This window comes from Pelodiscus sinensis, chromosome 1 (genome assembly GCF_052426305.1).
Source record: "Pelodiscus sinensis isolate ZL-2025 chromosome 1, ASM5242630v1, whole genome shotgun sequence".
In the NCBI taxonomy this organism is placed as follows: Eukaryota; Metazoa; Chordata; order Testudines; family Trionychidae; genus Pelodiscus; species Pelodiscus sinensis.
In genome coordinates, this window is record NC_143052.1 from 331643648 (window position 1) to 331668857 (window position 25210).

General features: G+C 41.6%; 1 protein-coding gene and 1 long non-coding RNA gene across 4 annotated transcripts in view; both read left to right on the forward strand.

Moving 5' to 3' along the window:
* NOX4 (NADPH oxidase 4) overlaps positions 1 to 25210 on the forward strand; it is a 183726-nt gene that overhangs the window by 97906 nt on the left and 60610 nt on the right. For all 3 annotated transcript variants that reach the window (XM_075919391.2, XM_006118376.4, XM_075919393.2), the window contains one exon: positions 10949 to 11030. In XM_075919391.2, coding sequence (XP_075775506.2) covers positions 10949 to 11030 — 82 coding nt within the window. The remainder of the gene's footprint in view (positions 1 to 10948; positions 11031 to 25210) is intronic.
* LOC142826557 (uncharacterized) lies at positions 18664 to 23084 on the forward strand. The gene is made up of 2 exons (XR_012900763.2): positions 18664 to 20654; positions 22370 to 23084. It is a non-coding gene; the product is annotated as an uncharacterized LOC142826557 (long non-coding RNA).

A 25210-nucleotide genomic window follows, 5' to 3' on the forward strand; every position in this document is an offset into this window, starting at 1 on the left:
AAATATGTATAAATATATCTTACACTTGTGAGCATCACAATGATCTGGTTAATAACTTTTTTTTATAAAGAGTGTGTGTGTGTGTGTGTGTGTGTGTACACATGTACTGAAGCCATGGCCACATGTTGTTCTCACTGCATCAGTGTTTATTTTATAATGAAATAAAAAAATAAATCGGAAGTGATTACAGTGGTAGGATGTCTCTGCCTGTCCTCCTGCCTCTCTCCCCCACAGGTTGCAAGCACCTATGTCAGGGCTCAAAACATTTCAGTAAAAAGATGAGCTTTTTTTCTAAAATTAATGTATAACTTGTGTTTTTTGTTTGTTTTTAACTATTTCTATACTCCTTCTAAGCCCTATTGTACTTGTAGCACTTGGTATGAACTTGTGATATGGAGTTGGCTTCACAAGGGAACTAGGTATAACATGCAGTATGTCTGAGGAAGGACAGTCTTTTGTTAAGGCATTGGATTGAAAGTCAGAAGATCTAGCAACAATTCTCATCTCTGCCTTGGGCTTTCTATGTCACCTTGGGCAAGTCATTTCACCTCTCAGTACCTTGCTTCATGTTCTGTAAAACGAGACTAATACTACTTCCTCTTTGCCACCCTGTGTCTGTCTTCTCTGTGTAAACTGTAAGGTCTTTGGGGTAGGAGCTATCTTTTAGTATGTGTTCTTACAGTGCCTACAACAATGGGACACACATTTCTGTTGGGGCCTATAAATGATATTGTAATGAAAATAACTGGGGCTGGTAGAAAATACTTGATCAAAACTTTTACAGTGGAAAATTGGACTTTCAACAGAACTTTTTTTTCATGAAAAGTGTTTACTTTCTGTGAAAAATATTGTTTTTTCATCAGAGTACATTGGCCCCAAATCAAAAGATTTTGACTGTAAACCAGTGTTCCTGCTAAGATTTTCTATCTGTGAGCAGAGTGAGTTTTTTCTTGTGCACCAATACTAATGCCATGTACGCTTGTTCGGATGTGTGCCACTGTCCAGCCCCCTGTCCAAAGCAGGACCAAATCCCAACTAAATCATCCCAGCCAGGGCTTTGTCAAGATGGGACTTAAAAAACCCTCTAATGATGGAAATTCTACCACCACCCTAGGTAAAGCTTCATAACCTTCCTAGTGAAATAGTTTCACCTAATATCCAACCCAGACCTCCCCCACTGTAACTTGAATCCATTGCTCTTTGTTCTGCTGTCCATCTGTCTCTACTGAGAACAGCCTCTCTCCATCCTCTTAGGAGCCTCCCTTCAGGAAGTTGAAGGCTTCTCTCAAATCCCACCTCACTCTTCTCTTCTGAAGACTAAATAAGCCCAAATCCTCAGCCTCTCCTTGTAGGTCATTCGCCCCAGCCCTCTAATCATTTTGGTTCCCTTCTGCTGGACCCTCTCCAATGTGTCCACATCCTTTCTGTAGTGGGGTGCACATACACATATACACACACTCAATTTAGATTCTTCAGGGGATAGCCGAATTAGTATATATAAGATAAATTACAAAAAAACAACAAATAGTCTGGTAGCACTTTATAGACTATCAAAACATATAGATGGTATCATGAGCTTTCATGGGCACAGCCCACTTTTTCAGATGATCAGAGTTTACAATTAAGATTGTTATAGAAGAAAAAATATTAAAGGGATAGTTAACAAGGTGCATGACCCTGCATGCACACACACTCTGAAAACAACCCAGCATGGCACCCAGTCTCACTCCCATCCAGCCTCACTCTCACTGTTCCAGCATTCATGGGCTCCCCAACCCCTGCATCCTCATCCTGTGCACCCTTTACCACTAACCTTGCATTGTGCATCCTTTGCCCCTGACTTCTGTACAGTGCCCTCTTCATTCCAACCCCTGTACTTTCTTCCCAGCCCAATCCAGTCATAAAAGTGTAGTAATTTCTAAAGCATAAAAAAAGAATGGATCATCCCTCCTCGTTAACTCTAAAGCTCATTCTGCAGTTGCAAGTTAATGACATTCAGAAAATTTCATCTAGCTTTTTTTCTTCAGTTCACATTATTACATGGTATATAGGACAGAATCTAATCATTGATTAAATTTCTTATAGTATCTGCATGCTTTATACCCCTGTGAATCATCAAAAAGTCCCTTTAAAATGTCATCATCAACTGTATATTGATTTAGCATCAATACAAAATAATTAATATTCATTAAGAAATTTTTTGTTGCCTCTATATGCTGTGTGTGTGTGTTTGAGAGAGAGCGAGAGAGAGAGAGAGAGAGAAATAATTTCCACAGGGAGAAAAATAGTCATTGACACAATCAACACTATTGACATGACTTATGCCTTCAAAAGTAACAAGATACAAAGGGTCAGAGAGAACTGTTCTCCTTTATGAGGGTTAGGCTTTTAAATAAATATGAACAGTGAGAAGAACATTATGTAGTTGTTAGCCATCTGTTTTATCCCTCAGATAACTGCAAACTTACCTTTTGAGGTCCTGAGGCCAAACGCTTTAGTGAATCCTTCAGTGGAGCTGGAACCGGGATGCCCTACCATTCAGCCTGGGCTGCTGGAGCAGCCCCATACCTCCCCTCACCACGTAGCCCCGACTCTGGCCCTAGTTGCTGGAGCAGCCGCTGGAGTGCTGCTCTATCATGTGGCTATGGCTTTGGCCAGAGGTGCTAGAGCAGGCGCCACCTGTGTCTTGGTTCTGGTCCTCTGGTCCCAGCTAGGGATGCTAGAGCAGACACCGTCTGTGACGCAGCTCTGGTTCTGTCCCTGGACGGGGCCACTGGAGCATGTGTCGCCCGCGATGCAGCTGTGGCTTTGGCCACACCACCGTACGTAAAGAAACTATAGTAAAGAATAAAATTGTCAGACACATAGATGAACATAATTTGTTGGGGGAAAGCCAACATGGTTTCTGTAAAGGGAAATTGTGCGTTACTAATCTACTAGAGTTCTTTGAGGGGGTCAAAGAACATGTGGATAAAAGGGGATCCAGTGGATATATTGTACTTAGATTTCCAGAAAGCCTTTGACGAGATCCCTCATCAAAGGCTCTTAAGTAAAATAAGTTGTCATGGGATAAGAGGGATGGTCCTTTCATGGATTGATAACTGTTTAAAAGATAGGAAAAGAAAGGATGGGAATAAATGATAAGTTTTCAGAGTGGAGAGAGGTAACTAATAGGGTTCCCCCAAGAGTCTGTCCTGGGACCAATCCTGTTTAATTTATTTATAAACAATCTAGAGAAAGGGTTAAACAGTGAAGTGGCAAAGTTAGCAGATGACACCAAACTGCTCTTAAAGCAGACACTGAAGAGCTTCAAAAAGATCTCACAAAACTAAGTGATTGGTCAACAAAATGACAAATGAAATTTAAAGTTGAAAATGCACATTGGAAAAAATAATCCCAACTATCCATACAATATGACGGGGACTCATTTAGCTACAACTACTCGAGAGAGATCTTGGCGTCATTGTGGATAGTTCTCTGAAAACATCCACTCAGTATTCAGCAGCAGTCAAAAAAACAAATAGAATGTTAGGAATCATTATAAAAAGCATAGAGAATAAGACAGAGAATATTTTATTGCCTTTATATAAAATCATGGTATGCCCACATCTTGAATACTGTGTACAGATGTGGCTACCTTATTTCAAAAAAGATACATTGGCATTGGAAAAGGTTCAGAAAAGGGCAATAAAAATTATTAGGGGTTTGGAATGGGTCCCACATGAAGAGAGATTAAAAAGACTTGGACTTTTCAGTTTGGAAAAAAGGAGATAAGGGAGAATATGATAGAGGTCTATAAAATCATGACTGGTGTTGAAAAAGTGAATAAGGAACAGTTATTTACTCATTCCCACAATATAAGAAAGAGGGGTCACCAAATGAAATTAATAGGCCGCAGGTTTAAAACAAAAGGAAGTTTTTCTTCACTTAGCACACAGTCAACCTGTGGAACTCCTTGCCAGAGGATGTAGCGAAGACTAGGACTTTAACAGGGTTCAAAAAAGAACTAGCTAGATTCATGGAGGTTAGGTCCATCAATTGCTATTAGCCAGGATGGGTAGGAATGGTGTACTAACCTCTATTTGTCTAGAAATGGATGACAGTGATCATGTGATGATTACTTATTGTGTTCCCTCCCTCTGGGGCATCTGGTATTGGCCACTATTGTCAGACAGGTTACTGGGCTAGATGGACTTTTGATCTGATCCAGTATGGACATTCTTATGTGGCTCAGCTGCAGCTCTGACCTGGCCAGGGCCACCAAAGCAGGTGGTGCCTGCAACATGGCTCTGGCCCCTTGGCCCCGGTTGGAGCCGTTGGAGCAGGCACTGCCTATGATGCAGATATGTGTTTCACTTTGGCGCTGGCTGGAGCTGCTGGAGCACCCGTTGCCCGCCACGCAACCCGTGGCTCCTGCCCTGGAGAAGGGCTAAAGTTAGAGCCAGGGTCACGTGGTGGCTGCTGTGCTGCTCCTATTTCGGTGCAGCCCCCACATGGCCCTGCCCTGGAAAAGCTGAGCTGCCACTGCATGGCTCTGCTCAGGTCGGTGGGCCTCAAATTCTTGGTGCATGCCCGCGCAGGTGTGCACCTTAGAGGGAACACTGTAAACTTGCCAGTTTCAAGTTTTCACCAAATGTTTTAAAACATTTCTTGAGGAGAATATTTTTGGACCAGCTCTGTGAATAAGAGTATACCCAGTTTGAATTAGTGAGATGGGGTGGGGGGAGGACTAACAGTATTTTTAAATGTGTTAACTAAATACAGGGATGGATTAATTTTGTGAAAATTATAACAGTGAGAGCTTATATAAATGGTTTTCTTTGTGTTAGTAAAAGCAAAAGGAATTTGTTTAAGGGATTTTGTGGTTTGTACTCTAACCACTTATGAATATTCTTATCTCATTGAGTCTCTTCCCACATCTCATTCTAACCTAGAATATTTGTAATAGAGACTTTCCTCAGGAGGCTTGAATGATCAGCATTTCCTTAACTTCAGAAACTTCAAAACATTAAGAAGTCACAGGCCAAAAACAAACAGTGAACACTGGACTCTTCTCTTGTGACTAGGTATTACTCAGCATAATAGCCATTTTATTGCCTTTATTGGCAATAATACCAGCTTACATCCTACTTTTTAAAAATAGGGCAATGAGGAAGCACTTCTGAGAGTGCTTCTAAAATTGTCAGGCTTGGAGACAAGATCCACATGGAGGGTCCAGACTTCATTTTAAAGTACTTGACAGTTTTGTGAAAGCTGACTTAGCAAAAAAAAAATTTTATTGCAAGATTGTAAACAGCAGCTCATGGAGCTATTCATAACAAGTGGGATGCATAAAATTGAGGTGAATTTACCAGACCTAATGCAGTCTTTTAAGTTTGAATTTGCAGAGGGCTGTATACCCCTGTGTAGTTTAGGGTAGGATTGCGATCTGTGTGTCAGATGAAAGCAGAAGTGCTACAGAAACATAATTACAAATATTCCAAGCTGTGCATACATCCCTATGGGGAGAATTTTGGATTGAACAAAGCACTTGGACCACACTGTTCTATGCTGCATAGCTGACAAAGGGAAGCATTTTTCCTTTTGCACTTATTTTACAGTCGCTTTCTAATTACATTTCTGTTCATTCTTATTAACATTGATTTTAAAAAAAACTCTCTGGTAATTGTACAGATATGCTTAAGCAGCCTCATATCCTGTAAAAAGCAATTAACTTCAGTTGTACTGTTAATCCGGTTCAGTGCGCACAATGTTTCCATTAAGTGTTCAGGGACATCTGAAGCTCTCAAAAGAAGGGAGGAGGCTTGGATATAGAGGGGAATAACACCTCCAACTACAGTTGTGTACTGTTCTGACTTTCTGGCTCTATTGTCAATATGCCTTTTTACTAACAGAAATAGGATCATTTGCCTTAATTAGAATAGATGATGTATTGTTATTAATTTCTGTAATGAATTTCATGAACAGGGTGAGAGGGAGCAAGAGAATGGGAGTCAAGAGACCTGGACTTTTATTCCAGCACTGTAACAGATGACTTTGGTCCGTCTCTTATGTCATGATCTTCTAAAGTGTTGAATTAATAGGAACTGTACATGCACAGCACCTCTGAAATATCAGGCCTTAAGCTATCTTTATTATACCATGCCCATCTATAAAATGGAGATGATAATTCCAGGGATTTTTGTGCAATGTAATTGTTCTGTACTTTGAGGTTCTTGGCTGATAAATGTTAGGAAGATGCAAGGAATCATCATGATATGTTTTCCATTTGGGCCACTTTATATCACTACTTGCACATTTTAGAATAAGGAAACATGACTTGGTAGATAGTTCAGAATGCTTTGAGGACATGTCTCTTAATATGCTATATTTTCCAGTCATTGCCATTTAGTATTTTTACAGATGAATGTATTGTACTATCCTATTTTAGAATGTCATGGATGGTAATATAATCAAAAAGGATAATGTCATTTGAAATGCACCATTCTGCCTCTATAAATTGATAGCTACTGGAAGACAGTGCAATTGCAATTTTATAAAGTATTCTCTTCTCCATTATATTCAGTAATTCCACGAAGTGAATGGAATTGCATAAATGTAACAGAGATGAGGTCAAAGCAGAATAGGGCTGGTCTTTTCGGAGATGGTGTGTACTCAAAACTGCAGTAGAAGACAATGGGAGCTATAGATGCTAGGTAGGGCTGGAAAGACGTTTTGCTAGGTGTCTGTCTTGGTTATATTCTGTTGAACTGATTATTTTCATACTGCTGAGATTTTATTGGTGATAGTTAGGGTGTGTTAGGGTGTCTAGATCTTTGTATAGGTTATCTTTTTACTTATTTAAATCTAAATAAACCCAATTAAATAAAGACATAAATTCTTGCACTAAAGAACTTAGTCTAATTTAGATACACATGGGTGGGAAGGAGTGCAGAGGGAGGGAGACATCAATAGTATTATATATTTTCCTATTAATAATTTTCAGGGGCTGGAGGTTTCACTTGTTTGAGGAGTATGTAAGATACATGCATTGTAGAGTGAGAAGGTATTTCTAGCCTATTGGCATGGAAGAAGAAGCAAAGCCTATAAGGAGAGGAGGATACAAAGCCCATCCCTGCTGAGAAACTGCCCATAGTTTGAAGTGGTTTTGTCTAACTGGCCTGGAAATCAGACCAATAAGAGAGATGTGCACTGTGGTTCATGTCAATGTGATTGGCCACATCCTCCTGAATATTGGCCAGAACAGTCATGTTATTGGAAACCACTCTCAAGAAGTCAAATTCAGTGCTGCTATACTGCCAAGTGGCCTGCATCAACGAGAAAGGCCAGGAGAATGGGTGGGAGAGGAGGAGAGAGAGCAAGCCTGTCTTCTGATTTGGGATGCCCCCCCCAGGCTGTGCCTGTTTCAGACAAACACTGGTGATACGAATTGTCTACCTGCTTGCTGAGGAGTGTCCTATCTGTCCTCAAGCTTTTTTCACCGCATACACTTATACGTAACACTTTCAAAACCCCATGTAAACTAAACTAGAGAATATTCCTAACTTGTGCATACAACTTGTAGTGACCTATTATTGGGGTGCCACGTTAAAATCCGTATTGTGACCAACCTTCATGGGGTGGAAGAAACTCCCCCTCCACTGAGCATATTATAAAGCACCTTGCGTGTCCTATTCAAAGGCCAGTTACTGTTGTAGTCTGTTACAGCCCAGGTGAAGTAGGATGACTCCTGCAGTGAGCGTCAGCCTTTACACAGTCAAACAGAATTTGGCTGACTGCACCTTTAAATAGACACACGAGGTAACTGCATGATTTGTAATACTTTAAACAAAGGCCCTGACCTGGTCCCAGAGTTCCAGGTTAGGACTGAGATGTTACTCTCTGGTCCCAGCTTTACCCACCATACCCCGGTGATGAAGCAGGCAAACCTTTTTAACTTTCTCATAGCTATTGTCTTGTTGGAGTCTGGCCTGAGTATTGCACCCTAGTGATCCATGGGAGTTGCACTTCAAATGCTTCATGCTCCTATTCTCATCTGCTAACCAGGCTTCTTGTTTAGACTACATCTCCCATGTTGCACCACAATCTCAAGGACAGCGTTTCAGGAGAGCAGGGAGGGCAGAAGCAGTGCATACCAGGAGGCGGTTTGTTTTTCTTCCTGTTTCACTGATGATCAAGGAGCAAGGGGAAAGGTACTTGGATTCCACAAATTACTCTTATGCCCCTTCCCTTCATCAGCCAGGAGTGAGAGGCATGCACGGAATCCAAGTACTTTCCCCTCGCTCCCTTATTGTCGGGGGGGAGGGGGGGGGCAGAAAGAAAAGCAAACTGTGTCCCAGTATGCACTGCTGCTGCCCTCCTCCTCCCCTCCCTCCATCTCTCTCCCAAAACTCCGTCCTTACATTGCCTTCCCTTCCCAAGAGCCTGTACATCATGAGAGTTGCATGCAGTGTATCATGGGAGCTGTATTCAAGACAGGGAGGTTGGCTTATAAAGGAGAGTGCGGAAATGGGGCATTCAGACTACAGCTCCTATGAGGCAGCTTAGCTGCATGTCAAAGTTCAAATGTTTTGGTTTTTTGTTAAATAACTTCTCTCATTTTGGACATTCAGCTTTTTGTTCAGAAATTTTCTGCAGAAAGAAAACCTAATTTTTCACAAAAAAAACAATTTTTGATGGAAAATGTTCAGATCTAGGTCTTCCTAGTGGGATTCTGTGAATATTCTTTTTTCCCCCATCACTACGACTATATATCAGCCTTGAAGAAGATGGGGTGAAATGGGAAGCACTGACTCTTGAAGGCATAATTCTATCCTAAAATGAAATATATTGTCCATATCACATCTGCTAGCGATTACTAAATGATGTGCTTTATATTGAAGAATGTAATTCATGGGCACAGGAACATAAAATCCTGTAGGGAAGAGTCAGAAATTCCTTTGTCAATGAGTGAAGCTTTTGAAACTTGTGTTTTGCTAAAATGTGCAAAAGGTGGGATCTAATTAATCCCATGTGCATAGTAGATCTGTAGATTAATTTACTGACATTAATTTATGGGAACAAAAAGGGTGGGAGACAATAAAGATTGGTTTTGGTCAAACTCATATCCCGGTTTTGGGATTGTTCAACCATTAGCACTTCACATGTGTGTTTCTCTTAAAGTACATTTCAGAAAACTGTAGTATCTGATTGTAATCCCATTTTGCATAAAGGCAACTGTTAGCCACTTAAATGCACAGTTTTATATTTCACTTTGTGTGTATATTATGGATCAGAAAATACTGATTTACTGTAGGATCCTTTATAATCATCTGTTGCTCTGGTACCTGGCTGAATATCTTCAAAAATACATTGTGCACTAATTTAAATTGCCTGTAAGATTTAACATTAAGCAAATATGTAACCAAATATAAGTTGTACGTAGGGATGTGAAAAGTTAACTAGTTAACCAGTGGGGACTAGAGAAGCTCTCTGCCCTCTGCACCTGCCAGCATAAAGCAGCCCCAGTCTGCAGTGTGTGTGTGTGGGGGGGAGGGGGTCTGCACCATCCTGGCTATGTTGTGGTGTGTGTATGGGGGGGGGGAGGGGAGGTTGGAGCAGCCCCCGCCCACTGCCGTTTGTTAACCCTGAAACATCACATTTAACTGGTTTACCATTAAATAGTATTTTACATCCCCAGTTGTATGCCATGTTCTGAAGGCCAGCAATCTCATGTTCTGGAAGGTGTCCACTAGGAGAGGGTTTTGAAGCCAGGTATTTGCAACAGAAAACTCTCTCCTCCCAGCCCTACACCATTCACATCTAAAGACTGTTGATAAATGTAGCTATTTTAATTCAGCCATTGTTATCTGCAAGGCAGTGAGGTCCTTGATTCTATAACCCTCTACAGATTAGTGCCAATAACATGCATTGCATTGGGAAACAGATGGGAAGCCCATCCAGTTTGCAGCACATCACTGTATTGTGCTCTCACTTCATTTCACTGGTGAAATGGACTGCTGCATTCTGTACTGAAGCTTCCAAATACCAGTCCAATTCTATTTCTATTATAGTCAATACTAAACTCCCATTGACTTCAGTGAGTATTAGGCCATATCCTTTAAGCACATTGCAATGTACCAACGGAGAGGTAGGAAGGCAGTAGAGAGATTCAGTACAATCAGTACAGTAGAGAGATTCAGTACAATCAGTATTATCACCTCCATATTTTCAGGATTGCCCTTCAGTTGTGTCATTTTCACCCAGATCCCTGTTTCTAGGCGTAGGGAAGGCAAGGAATGTATGCCATGAGGATCTTACATCTGAGAGCCAAAGAGCTGTGTAATGTATGGCTGGCACAGTACTCATATTCAGCTGGTGAAATAACAGAATGGAACCTCTGAGAAATCCCATGTGAGGGCATGGATGGATGAGAAGTGACTCTTTGAGACCTCTTAGACTGGAAGGAATAAAGCCAGTATACCCATCTACCTTTCCAAATTAGAATAATACATACAACTAAAGTAGAGACTGGTATCATCAGTTGGGGCTTAATGGTGCTACTGGTTCAGAATTAAAAAAAACCAACCTAATAGTAAGTACCAAAGGCATCAATATTATAAAATGTAGTTTAAAAGACTGATTTCTAGTTTTCTAGTGGATGTGTTTTGGTTATTAATGGTCTAGAGTGGGTGCCTTAGTTAAAACCATACCATAGAAGAGAATGGACAGTGTTTGTCAAAAGCTGGAAATGGGCAATAGCAAATGGATAGCCCGATGATTCTCTGTTCTGTTCACTCCCTTGGCATCTGGCATTGGCCACTGTCAGAGGACAGGATACTGGGCTAGATGGACCTTTGGTCTGACCCAGTGTGGCCGTTTCTTATGATACTGTTTGCTTACTGATGGGCTGAACTTTTATAACATGAAGTCACAACCTGAAATCTGTTTTTCTTTTCTCCTTTGACAGAAAGATTTCAAGATTTACTGCTTCTTCATTCAAGGCAGAACACAGAGATTCTACCCAACTTTCATCAAAGGAATTATCCCAAGTAAGTAAATTGCCTTCTCAGGAGAACCAGTCTTTAAGAATTCACGGTGAAAGAGAGAAGGAAGCATTTATAGCACTATAAATGCTTTCAGCATAAACTCCTAAGGCAGAGCTGTCAGGAAGCCTCCTGTAGAATAAGCCTTGTGCTCTTCATGGCTGCATCACACTTATCGTGCGAGTGCACCCAGCTGTCACAGAGGAGTCAGTGGCAAAGTGCGGATGCTAAGCTGCATGGATCAGTCTCTGGTGGAGCTTCATTTCTCTTGACATTGTGTGTCAACATAGGCAGATGTTTTGTCACACTAATCCCTGCTCTTGTCATGTGGGATTCCATCATTTGTGCTGACAGATTCATTTGGATTTTAACAAGCTCTCCTGTAGAATAAGCAAGTGCAAAAAAACAGTGTGATTGCCCTTGTTAGGGACATGTGGACAGGCAAACCAAAGAATAGCTGTGCATGCTAGGAGTAAGTCATACAGCATCCTTTCAAGCTTTGCTTTTCTATATCAAAACAATAGCATAAGCGATGTGGGGGAGTTAAGAGATTACCCTCATTAGAAAGTTTCTGTCTTTCAGCTTATAAATTCACTCAAAGGTTTTAATGTGGTTTAACATTGCTCCTGACCAAAATTTCATGTGCTGCAATAACATGTCATTTTATGGAATGTCTTGAACTATAATGTCATTCCTACAAAGCTAAAGAAAAGGAGAATTCGATAATAAATAGTATTTTTGTCAAGTTAATTAAAGCAAAGGGCAAAAAGAAACTGAGTTACATGAGAAAGGAAGGACGGCGCTTTCAGCAGAGGGCTGGTATGTCAGAGAGATGAAAAGACATGAGAAGGCTGTTCCAGATGGAAGGAGCTGCCAAAGTGATGGTTCTCTCCCCTGCCACGGCCAGAGTGCATGGAGGAATGGTGAGAAGGCCAGCGTTAGACGAACAGCGGTAGCAGGGTGAGAAAGAGTGGTACGTGAGAATGGCTGGAGCAAGTCCAAGAGCAGTTCTGAAAACAAACAGACCATTTTTTAACTAAATCTTGAAATGATTGGGAAGCTGCTGTGAGAATGTAACTCTTGATGTGCTGTAAATTACAATTTAAAGCCTAATTTCAAAATGGGATTAAAATGCACTATGGAACTTTTATTGTGCTGCATGGTCCACACACAAAGTGAATGCACACCAAGCTACTGCAAGATAGATTTATATCCAACTTGCTGCACACTAGCAATTTGTATAAGCAAGCCCTTATTTTTCTAGAACATATAATAAGTAAAGGGTTAGACGTTCATCACTTGCTGAAAACAAGACCTCTTCAAGGCATGTCCCAAGAACACCCAAAACTTAAAATATGTAGGGTGAAATCGATCCACTAAAGTTGATGTAAAGTCATTTGCATTGACTTTCCGAAAACCAGTAGTTCTTTGCCAAAATCTACCTGTTTTGGGGGTTTCGATTGTTGAACATCATCAGAGTATCTGAGTACCATCCCTGTTAGATGTATGGGGAATAACAATATCCCTAATAACCATCATAGAAATTCTGGTTGTGTTCTCATTTTCTGCTATAGACATTGCTTAGGCTATGGTCATTTTTTGGTTTTGGCTTGCTGCTTGGTTGCACTCTTGAAAGTTTTCAACATATTTCTCTTTGCTTGCCCTACCATTTTTGGTTTCAGGTTTCACAGAAACACTCTCTTCCCCAGGGTCATTTGCTTGGCTCTGATAGCAGTACCAAACCTGCAGACTGATTCAGTGATGTTCCTAATATATAAGGAGTTATTCACTGGGGAACAAAGAAAGACATAAGGGTTTTTATTTTTTGAAGTCAAGGTCTCTGACTGGGGAGCTGTGTAAAAATAGTAAGATTTATAGTTGGTGTTCCTGATGGTATTGTATATTTGTACTGTAACTAATAACTAGGTCTACGGAGATGCTGAGCATCTGCAGTTCTTCATTGAATTCAGTGAGAACTGCAGGTCCTCAGCCTATGCTGAAAATCATAGCAAAAAAAAAAAAAAAGAGTAAAGTCTTTCCATCAGAATCTCATGCTGCTTATATTCTTGAGGTATAATTCTCTTTTAAATTGTAATGTTCCTGCATTATAGTATACCGATATGAGTGGCTGAAATGTGCCATGAACAAGAATGACTGATCCTCACACATGGAATCAGCCAGACTTTGGCAGCTAATTAAAAAAATTCTTTACAGATGTTTTCATAAGTAATTGACTGCAGCTCATAATATCGTTAATCAGTACAAAATTGTTTGCTTGTTACTGACATGAGTCATTGGCTGCAGTTCATTTACAAACTGATTGGTGACTGTTAATGCATCCTGATTTCTCTGGGAATTCCGGTGCAATCATTCGTTTGTGTGCAGCAATTTGGGGAACCTAGTCAGCTTCATACTATAGTCTATGCCCTCATTCCCCTTTCAGATTTCTCCTATTCTGTGCTGCTTTCCATTGTATGAACACTTAATTTAAAGCCAGGCCCTCTCCCATTGACTTCAGCTGAACAACACTTCTTTGCATTAGTTGAGGATCTGGCCTGTACATTCATCTTAATATGAAGGTACCACATGATCCAGGCAGTTTGCAGAGACAAAAGCTGGAAACAAGGCAGGCTAGAATACAGGAAAAATTGTGTGTAGCTTGGCTAAGTAATGGCCAGAAGTGGGAGGATGAAAATGAATCAAGTTGGGATATATTTGATTGGTATAAAAATTAAAGAAAGAAAATGGGAACTAAAGATGCCCAGAACTGCCTAGTAGATCTTAGGTTACTCACTGTCTTAGGATCTCATTTTATTACTGGATATCAACAGTTTTTAAAGTAGTAATTTAATGAGGTGTTTCAATGCTGAGCTTGTCAAGTCACCTGTTTGTGCCTCCTGTCTATGGCACTAAGGAGAAAAGAGGAAGGAAATTATCTGTCTGCTTCAGATTTTACTTGTTTTTTTAAAGTAGTGCATAGAGTCTTACCAAGAACCTTTCCCCATTTTGCTAGTTGCTAAGTATACAGCCCCTGCTCCTGGCCCTTTGATCCTGTCCACCACCCAGCTTTTTCTGCTCCTCCTTCAGCAATGTGAGACATCGTTTGTCTGGATGGGGGCTCAGGGATTAAAAAGGAGGCACTCAGATTGTAGATTGGTAGGGTGTGAAGGACAATTATGATCAGCATATGGAATGAGAATGGGAGATTGCAACAGGAGTGCTGAGTGGCCTCAGTTCACCCTTCTTGGCTAATGGGAGCAGTTAAAGGAAGCAGTTGCTCCGCCTATGCCCCTTTCCACAGCTTCCACTGGCTCGGAACAGCAAACCACAGTCAGTGGGAACTGCAAGTGGTCATATCTGCTAACACACAGATAAATAAAGCCCCTAGAGGCTCATTAGGGGCTAACTCTGGTGAACTGTGTCCAGCCTGTGGGCTGCTTATTGCTCTCACCTGGGCTATAGGCACTGATCTGGGAATGGAAATGAAAATCATTTTCTTGTTAGCAGCTGTCTATACATGCATTAACTTTTGTGTTGTTGCTGTGAATTGGACAACAACACCGCATATACACAGGGGTCAGAAACCTCAAATAATACTGCAAAACACTACAGTGGACAAAAGCTTGTTGCTCTGCCTTTGGACACTTTGGCTATTTGAAATTTATCCTTAAAACTTTGGTGCTACTTGTACAGTCTGTCATTTTCCCCTGCAGAAAAATAATGTGTAATCTCTTTGGTGATAATTATAGCATCACATGATATTCAGATACCTAATGTGACTGTGACATGAAAGGAAAGTACTTTTTTTTACATGATACACAATTAACCTGTGGATCTCATTACCACATGCCATTATCAAAAGCTTAGCAGGATTCAGACAGGAACCAAATATTTATATGGATACAGATATCCAGAAGTGTTCTAGTAAATACTAAAGAAATAAGTATTTTTAAAGGGATATGACCCTTTGTGCTTCACAGCTTAATTCTATTAAGTCCTATTCAGGTTCTTATATCATTCTCAGCACTGTAGTATCTGAAACCTTCCAGCAGTGCGTGAAGCAATATGACTAACATCTTCCATATGTTCATTCTCTCATCCTGTTCTCAGGAGGAGCAAGGTGTGGAGTATTTTATTTTAGATTTTTTTAAATAATAACAGTATATAGATACATTCATGTTGCACTGTGTTTGTGAGAAAAGGCAAAGAAATAGTGTTCAAGATGGGGAGTTTTGTGAGAATCCTTAACTCCCGGGAGAGTTCATTCCATAGTATTGGGCTACGTCCTGAGAGAGATCTATCTCCTCCTAATTTGCTTCTAACTATTGGGGAGTAACTTCTTAGGCTTTTCCTGGAGTAGGTTATCCTGTAACTACCGATTGCAGGGTTTCTTGAGCTAGTACTGGCCACTGTCACAGATAGAATATTAGACTAGATAGGTTGGTCTGAACCAATACGGCAATTCTTATATACTTACATATGTTACATCATAGGGTTTATGCTTACGAAATCAAAGGCAGGCATCATTTGAAGCTGCTGCTCCCTAGGAAGCCCACCCATAATGTACAATATTTTTAGGAACAAAAACCAGTTGTTAGATCAATAAAACATCCTGCTGCGTGAAATTCTCCTGCTGTGTGAGAATTCTCACATCCTAATAAAAGCATAAAGTACACAGCTGCCGAAGGGCTGTCAAAAGGGTGGGGCCTAGAACATACTTAGAATAAAAAACCTAGTATGTGCACAGGAAGTGAAACATACATACCTAGGACCTGTTTCTCCACTCACACTATAGTATGTCAGGAGTAAGTCCCTCTTCAGAGAGTACTACATATATGCAAATTCACACTTGCAGCATCTAGATTGGAAAGTTACAGAGCAGCATGCCAGTGCACACTCCATTACTTTGAACTACATGGCAGTGTAGACGTCCTTAGGCTCCTACCTCACTTGGCTGCTTTTGAAAATGTTGCCCTTACTTATAAGAGCCCACCTCAAGTTGATAATGAGATCTGACTTGACTCAGTATCCTGCCTCACTTATGAGATGTCCGCCTTTTAAACATGAATCCACAAATGAGTCAAGAGTGAGCAGCAGCAATGCTGTTGCTAACTATAAAATATTGTTTGTGAAGAAGACAATTATTTTCATTAATCAAGTTGTTGACTCTGATACTTGGTAATTCTGAGAAAACATCCAGCTTGGTTCTAAATGTCATGGGCCTGATTGTTCTCTCACTTATCCCATATAATTCCCCGCTGACTTTACTATAGTTACTGCTTGTGTGTCCTGCTGTGAGAGAGAGGAGAATCAGCTTTCCTGTAATAATCTCACATTGCCTAATGCCATGCTTCTGAAAGGGGCTGAGTTGGACGCTTGTCAAGGTAAAAAAGAAAATGGTCAGGGGTAAAAAATAAGAGCATAAGGATTTATGTTGTTGGTTTAAGTATGCAAGAAAGAAAATAATATGGCACAGAACTGTGCTAATTAGAGACATTTCATAGAATTCTAGGGCTGGAAGAGACCTCAGGAGGTCATGGAGTCCAGCCCCCTGCCCAAAGCAGGACCAAATCCTTCTATAAAATATTTCAAACCCTTGTATAAAATATTCTCAGGCCATCTATTTCAAGCAAGTTTCTCTACCCTTTTGCGTCCTCGTGATATTACAGAAGGCCTGATATAGTATTTTAAAATATGTTGCGTTTTTACCATAGAAGTACCAGTAATGTCAAGTCTTATTTCCTCTGTTTTGGTGGAAAACTTCTTGGATGATTCATAGATTATAAGGCTAGAAGGGACCATTATCATTTAATCTGAACTGCTACATAACACAGGTCATTGAGCCTCACCTGGTAATTTCTGCTTCAAGCTCAGTGCTTGTTTGATTTCAAATATGTATTTAGAAAGATATTCAACTTAGCTTTAAAGACTTCACTTTAAATATTCCACTGTCAGGTGTCTGGTCACAAGTCTTTCTAGGCCCAACCCAGGGCTGGACTAAGGGGTGGGAGAGCTGGGCAGCTGCCCAGGGAGCCAACCGATGGGGGGCGCCTGATGGAAGCTGTAAGGGGCATGCAGTGTCACTTATAGCTGCCATCAGGTGCCGCGCGCCCGGCTCCCACAGCGCTGGCCCCCCCCATGGCACCGGCCAGCAGTGCCCTTCCCCACACGGACGCGGGGCCCTGCACGGCCTGGCGCGCGCCAGCAGCACTACCCAGGCCAGGCTGGGCAGCGCATATGCCGTGTGCCCAGGGAGCGGGCCCCAGGCTGCATGCCAATGGCCATGGCTGGGCCCGCACATGCGCCGTGCGCTCAGGGGCGGCGCCATGTGCCTGGGCCCAGGCCCGGGGTGCCAAAATGGCTCGGGCCAGCCCTGTACCAACCACAGTTTGGGCTTACAGGACAAAAATGACCATCCAGAGGTTGTTGGTTTGAGTCATTAGGACCTTGAAATATGACTAATGGTCCACATTAACATTTAGAGCTATAAACAGATTCTCATAGACTCACAGACTTTAAGATCAGAAGGGACCATTATGATCATCTAGTTCCCCCCCCTCTCCCCCTCCCCCCGCACAATGCAGGCCACAGACTCTCACCCACCCACTGCTAGAATAATCCTCTCACCTGTGTCTCAGATATTGAAGTCCTTGAAATGATGGTTCAAAGACTCCAAGATGCAGAGAATGCTCCTGCAAGTGACCCGTGCCCCATGCTACAGAGGAAGGCGAAAAACCTCCAGGGCCTCTGCCAATCTACCCTGGAGGAAAATTCCTTCCCAACCCCAAATATGACGATCAGCTGAACCCTGAGCATGTGGGAAAGACTCACCAACCAGACACCCAGAAAAAAGTTCTCTATAGCAATTCCTATCTTCCCACCATTGGCCTATTTACCACTGATAGTAAAAGGTCAATTAATTGCCAAGACCATGTTACCTCATCAAACCATCCCCTTCATAAACCCATCTAGCTTTATCTTGAAGCCAGATAGGTCTTCTGCCCCCACTACTTCCCTTGGAAGGCTGTTCCAGAACTTCACTCCTCTGATGGTTAGAAACCTTCACCTAATTTCGAGTCTAAACTTCCTAATAGCCAGCTTATGTCTATTTGTTTTTGTGTCCGCATTGGTATTGAGCTTAAATAATTCCTCTCCCTCTCTGACATTTATCCCTCTAATATACTTAAAGGCTACGTCTACACTGGCCCCTTTTCCGGAAGGGGCATGTAAATTTCAGCAGTCGTCCTAGGGAAATCCGCGGGGGATTTAAATATCCCCCACGGCATTTAAATAAAAATGTCCGCCGCTTTTTTCTGGCTTTTAAAAAAGCCGGAAAAGAGCGTCTACACTGGCCCCGATCCTCCGGAAAAAGCGCCCTTTTCCGGAGGCTCTTATTCCTAGGAATGGGAATGGGCTATATTCCTAGGAATAAGAGCCTCCGGAAAAGGGCGCTTTTTCCGGAGGATCGGGGCCAGTGTAGACGCTCTTTTCCGGCTTTTTTAAAAGCCGGAAAAAAGCGGCGGATTTTTATTTAAATGCCGCGGGGGATATTTAAATCCCCCGCGGATTTCCCTACGACGACTGCTGAAATTTACATGCCCCTTCCGGAAAAGGGGCCAGTGTAGACGTAGCCAAAGAGAGTAATCATATCTCCCCTCAGCCTTCTTTTGGTTAAGGTAAACAAACCAAGATCCTTGAATCTCCTTTCATAAGACAGGTTTTCCATTCCTCGGATCATCCTAGTGGCCTTTCTTTGTACCTGTTCCAGTTTGAATTCATCCTTCTTTAAACATGGGAGAATTTATTTCAGATCTATATTTCACATTTCTAACTTCACTTACAAGAATGATACATGCACAAAAATAAGATATACAGATTCAGCAGATTGTAATTGTAAAATTGACATGTTACATGACCTGTTTTGCATAAAGCACCTTTGAGTTATGCACATTTATCTTCAAAAGCCAATTTTGATAAAGCATGGGGATGACAAATGTAAGGGGAGAAAACAGCAGGTCAAGGTAACTTGGGAAGGGGCTCATGGGGTGAGCCTAGGCAGGGGAGTGAGGGCTGCAGGGAACCTTATCCTTGCTATAAACTTACATTGCACACTATTACTATGAAAAAGAGAAATAAACATTCATCTTGGTGAGAGGTAAACAGCCTGGTGTGTGTGACTATGAAACTGCCTGACGGAGGCAGGATATGAGGTTTTGCTGGGTAGCAGCAGAGGCAGCCCGCGATATCCTCAGTCTTCAAAAATTGCCTTTTTGCTAGTCAGAATTTGTTTAACTTCAGCTTCTAACCACTGGGTCTCTTTATGCATTTCTCTGTGAGATTAAAGAGCCCACTACTATCAGAAATCTCTGTCATATAGATAACTGTAGCCTGTGATTAGTTCACTTCTTAACCTTAATTTGATTAAACAAAATATCGTCCCTTGTTTAAGGAGCCTCTGAACCCTATCAGAGGTATTCTGATTGAACAGTCTTTCTCAGTGACCAGTCCCTAAGATGTCCTTGACGCAATTTGGGAAGGTAGCAAGCCGGTTTTAAAAAGACTGAGAATCATTGCTGTATGCTGGTTTTGAAGGACTGCATAGCCCATGATGTAGTGTTGGGCACTTTCTGGGACCTCTCTGAGTTTCCTGAGGCAGAAATTGCTGCAGGGAGGGAGATGGGCTACATTTCCCAAGGAGGGAGCATAGAGTTGATGCTCCCTTTGGGTTTTGGGATGAGGAAAAGCCATGACCAGGGCCCTTCTGTTGAGTTGCTAGGGTTGGAAAAATGCACTCACGAGTAACGCTGCACTGTGGTTGGCAACTTGTTTGTACTGAGCCCTAGGTCATGAACTCTTTCGCCACAATTAGGCATTGAGAGCGACAGCTGTCGGTTGTGTGGCAGAGCTGAATTTGGTTTACAGCTGACTGAGGAAAGCATGAATTACTGTTGTGCTGCACTCTATAGGTTGAAGAGGCAGTGTTAAGTTTCAAAAGAATTGAAAGGGAATTTATGATATGGGCTCTTGCTCTCTGATATAACAAATGCTACAGTCATCTAGCACTGTGCAGCTTAGACTGTCTCCGTCCAGATCTGCCTCACTCCTTGTTTCATCTGGGAATGCTTTTGCCAGGTTTAGAGAGTGCTGGCCTGAACTCCTGCCCCCCATGCAAGAGAAGGCTCAGGGCTCTAAACTTGAGTATGGGCACTCATGGATGGGGCTAGACCCCATATGAGGCTAGGTGTATGTTGCTGTTAACTATTAGCTGATGTGACAGGGTCAGGCTAGAGAGGTACAAAAGAGTGGTAGAAGAGAAATATATTAGCCCTAGATTGAGTAAATCTCTGTTCCCAGGGTAAACTAACAAGGCTAGTCTAGAACCAGCAGGAACTTGCCAGAATCAATCAGAGCAATTAAGCACCTGGAGCCAATTAGGTTTCCAGTGTCAAATGAGTCAGACTAGTCAGAACACAGGGAGCCAATTAAGAACCAGTTGAGACTGGTTAAAAAGACTGCCGCTTCCATTAGTTCAGAGTGTGAGAGGAGATGTGGAGAGTCTGAGAGGGGAAAGTGAAATCAGTTGCCAGTAGGGTGAACCTACGGGAAGGAAGATACTGGGGAAGACTGTGGGTAAGTGGCCCACTGACTCATAACTGTCACACAGCTGTTACCAGGGTCATTATAGACAGCTGCTATCACAGAGTCCATAGGCTGGAGCCCAGAATAGAGGGCGGGCTTGGGTTCCCTTTCTCACTAACTCCTCATTTCAGTACTAGAGAGAGACTAGCTTTGGTAAAAGGGTTTGCCCTACCCTGTACCACTTGTAGGGGCCATGGAGACTATGAAGTTTGGTTCCCCTCTTTTTCCCATGCTGGCCAATGATGAGAGTAGCTCAACAAACAGCAAGCTGGTGTCTAAATTGAGGGCTGCTGTGAGCCTCTGAGGCAAGTAATCCACCTGAAAGTGCAGGACCCACCAAGTTCGAGGAGGAGCTTTGTCATACTGAGCTATTGTAGTTCCACCTGGTACAATTTTAACAGATACTTTGCAGTCATCTGTTACATTTCCCCATGTATGGTGCTAGGATAACCTTGTAAGTACAGTTGTGATAGTTTTCATTGTTTGTTGTCTGTATTTGTGTTCCTGTAGGGAACCGAGGTACATTCCCAAGCATATACAGTGTCTGGGCTAGTGCTAAGATTCCCACCTTATCTCCATCTCAGCTGAAACCTCCCCAGGCTCTTCATTATTCTTACTGATGGAAGGTGCCCAGGTGATGTGAGAGTTGCTGGCTCCCGAGTAACCTGGTGGTAATAACTAGTATCAGGCAGGGGGAACCAACAGACTTGCCAGGTCCTGGGCATGTGTGGGACAACTTTGTCCTCCATGCAGTGTTCCAGGGGTGATTTAAAGGGCCCATAACCCCGGCCATCATCATTGCTACAGGAGTGGTGGTGGCCAGAACCTCAGGCCTTTTTGAATCACTGAGGCCTGGGGTAACTGCCTGCTTACTCTCCTCCCCATCAGCAGGCCTGGTTTCAGGACAGATTTTAAAAATCAGGCATGCCCTGGCAGTATCTGTATAAGTACAAGGGTTGTGTCTGGATTAGGCAAGGCCACAAAGGTTTGTGGGATTAGAATAACAAAAGAAACAGTATAGCTGCAGGTTTGGGGGTTCCAAACAGAGAAAGGGCAAGAACTATCTTTTGTCTGCTAAAGCCTTGATCCCACAAAGAACTCTGTGTGGACTGATCACCACTGAATTCAGTGTGGCTTACGTCAGAGTCTGTTGGGTCAATGGAGCTGTATGTGAAGTTCATTCCAAGAGCAGTATTTCTCTTATAAACTAGTAATAATAGATTTAAGATACTACAAATGCAAAATATTAAAAATGTAGGAAGAAATCTTGCTCCACTGAAGTGAATGAAGGTTTGCCATTGACTTCGAGAGATGAGATTTCACCCTTTGTCTAGCAAATTTTGAACCAGCAATTAAAATAATTCAAAAAGGTAGATGTGAGAAAATCTTCTGTACTCTGGGAGCTTAGTTTTATGTGTATATTAGCTGTTTTAAAATTCTGTGTGGCTATGTATGTACTTTTGACATTTAGAGGACTCAAAGCTTAAAAGTTTAATTTTTGCTTTGGCTGTCTGTATAGTAGAACATAGTTGAACTGTTTTATTCAAAGCATCTCATTACTCTCAATTGAGGGTGAGGTGTACTGACTGGAAATAAAAAATTCATAAACCTTTCAAAATATCTGTTAGATGAAATAATGAATTTTGTGAAAAATGACTAAAGAAAGATAGCCATAATAGTGAATTGTATATAACTTTTGTTATTAGATACAGGTTTTTCAACTTTACGGAGCTAAGGAGGAGCCCTGGGATCTTGGGACTGTATAGAAAGCTGGGTTAAATGCAACTGGACGAAGTGAATGATTGAAAAAGAAGAGACCACGTACCTGAGTGATACTTTGGGGAGGAACCAGGCTTTAATAACAGTTTTCCATGGAAAAACTTCTTTTTTGTTAAAATAAAAACCAGAATATGTTGGCCAACAACTGGAATATTTTTATTCTGAAATGCCACTACAGTGCCTGATGGGAGTGGTAGCTTTGGTACCTCATGGTTTTTATTCTAACTTATGGATGGATTCTATGGTTAGAGTACATCTCCCATGATACCCAGCAGTCTTCCCTTGCAATGCGGGGATCACAGTACATCATAGGAGATGAACCTGCCCTATGAAGGAAAAACACCACAGTAGCATTTCAGAATTATTTTACATTATTTTACATTTTCAGATGAAAATCAGAATTACTTCTGGTTTGGGGCTTTATGTTTTTGTATGAAAAATCAACATTTTTCATGGAAGGCAGACATGCTTCATAAAAAATAGTGTCAAAAGAAAGTTTTCAACTAGCGTAAATGACTGGGCCGAGATTGGTCTATTATGACCTTCAATTTTGTAAAACACCATTTTGTTGGTTCAGAATTACTTTGACGTTTTCCAGCCATTTTGTGGGCACATGTCACAGTAATACTTGTTGAGTGGGTTCTCAGATTGTATTTTCTGTGTTTTGACATGAGTGTGAGTGTCATGAGTGTGAGTGTATCTTCATGTAAGAGATTAAAACTCTTCCCACTCTCCAAGGAGGGTGTACATTAATTACTTGCAGAATTTTATTCATGGTTTATACCCCTATGGGCTAATTATTTTTGATGACTTTTTACCATCTAAGTTATCAGCTTTCCTAGGGGAAATAAGCCTTTGTATGCTCTGTGTTTAAAACTAGTTCAAGACTGACTTACTAATCAGAATGTTTGCCTCCTTGCAGAGCATCAGTTTGAAATTGAGAGTGAATTTCGAAATTAGAGTGGTTCTCTGCACATCTATGGCCTATATGCAGGGGAGGTTAGAAGGGCGGGGGGGGGGGAGGGGACAATCCAATAGATTAGAGGGAACAGTTCTCCTTGCAGAGATAGCCAGGAATTGGTAACATGGAGGTATTCTCTCCTCTATATATCTTCTTTCCAGTTTTCTTATGGATAGCTGTGCCTACTGGAGGCCAGGATGCACCACTGGGGGGGCAGAGTTGTCAAAGGGGCAAAAAATATGACCTTTGCGTGACTGAGTGCACATAGATCTGGTGAGAATCCACCAGGTTTGGGTGCATCATTCCTTGGCTTTTTCTTCAGGTAGGGCAAACTCTATCCTTCAGTGGGACAATGCAGGGAATTTCCATGGATACTCCTCACAGAGAGATTGTTTTTTCAAGTCCCCTACGTTTGGTTTGAGCACGGCAAGGGCTGAACTACTCTAGTCTTTTCATTTGTAAAGCCAACAAATATGATCTAGAGTAACTGAGACACAATAAATATGGAAATCATCCCTCCTCAAGGACATTACTTCCAAAATCATCTCTGAGAGCAGAAATGCACTTTGACACTGCTAGATCTCACAGGATATCTGTAAATGGAGTCAAAAACAGGGTGTTCAGTGCAGACATATGCATTATTCTTACTTCATAAAATCTACCTGGAAATATTCTTAACATATTTTATAGGCTTGAAAATGTGTGAACAGTGCCAGATTGATCTCTCTGGAGCCTACCTCATAGTGAATGTAGCACACATTAGTATCACTGCCAACTTCCCCTGTTACTCCACCAGTATGACTCTCATATCTGACCTACCCGGAACAGCTTTATGACTGAGAGGGTGACTTTTTTTTTTTTTTTTTGGTCCATGCAATCCATGGCAGTTCTGCTGCAGATGTCACTGAGTTTCCCAAATATGCTGGCGATTTTCTGATGTAGACATCTGAACCTTAGTATCAGTATCTGGAATAAGAAGGGTCTGATCACATAGGTAACTGAATAGCCACTTGATGGTAACAACTTTTGATTGTTCTGATCTGTGTTGAATTTTAACCACTTGCAGAGGATGCGAAGAGATGGTCTAGGCATACTTAATGCTTCCTCATTGTGAGGGAGGGGAATATGAACTATATGACTAGAGCCCTACATAGATACCACATTTATTTCTGCATCTGTAAAAACGAACCATGGATATTCGCCTTGACATCTGCAGATGTGGATACCTGCAGATTAAAAACAGATATCTGCAAATTTGCAGGGTTTGGATCTAATGGTTGTATCCTCAGCTGTATCCATATCTGCAAAAATGAGCCTTTATAACCTCATCTGTGGATGTAGATATAAATCAGATATCTGAATTTGCAGGGCTTTATAGATAGCTTCTTGAGGTTCCATTCCAGCCACATATATATATATATATATATATATATATATATATATAATCATTTTAGAAAACTTCAACCTGCTGTAGGTGTTTGTTTTGCTTCAATCTCAGACAGAAGTGACTGAATGAAAGTCATTGCTAATGTCTGGTCTGTCTGGTAGTCTTTGTAGAAATGACTTGATGGATTTTCATCTAGTTGCTAAGTGTCAAGTGCTTACATCGCAAGTGTTTCTAGAGATTTAGATTTTCAAAATCAGCTCTGTTCTGGCTTTTAAAATGAAGGTACTGTACATGAATTTCCGGTACAATAAAAAGGGAAACATGGAAAAGACTATGGTCTATCCTATGTCTGGCCTGTGAACATGTGACCAAAGTGCATGGGACCTTCCCTCCATTTCCCCTATGTGGCTCCTAAGCAAA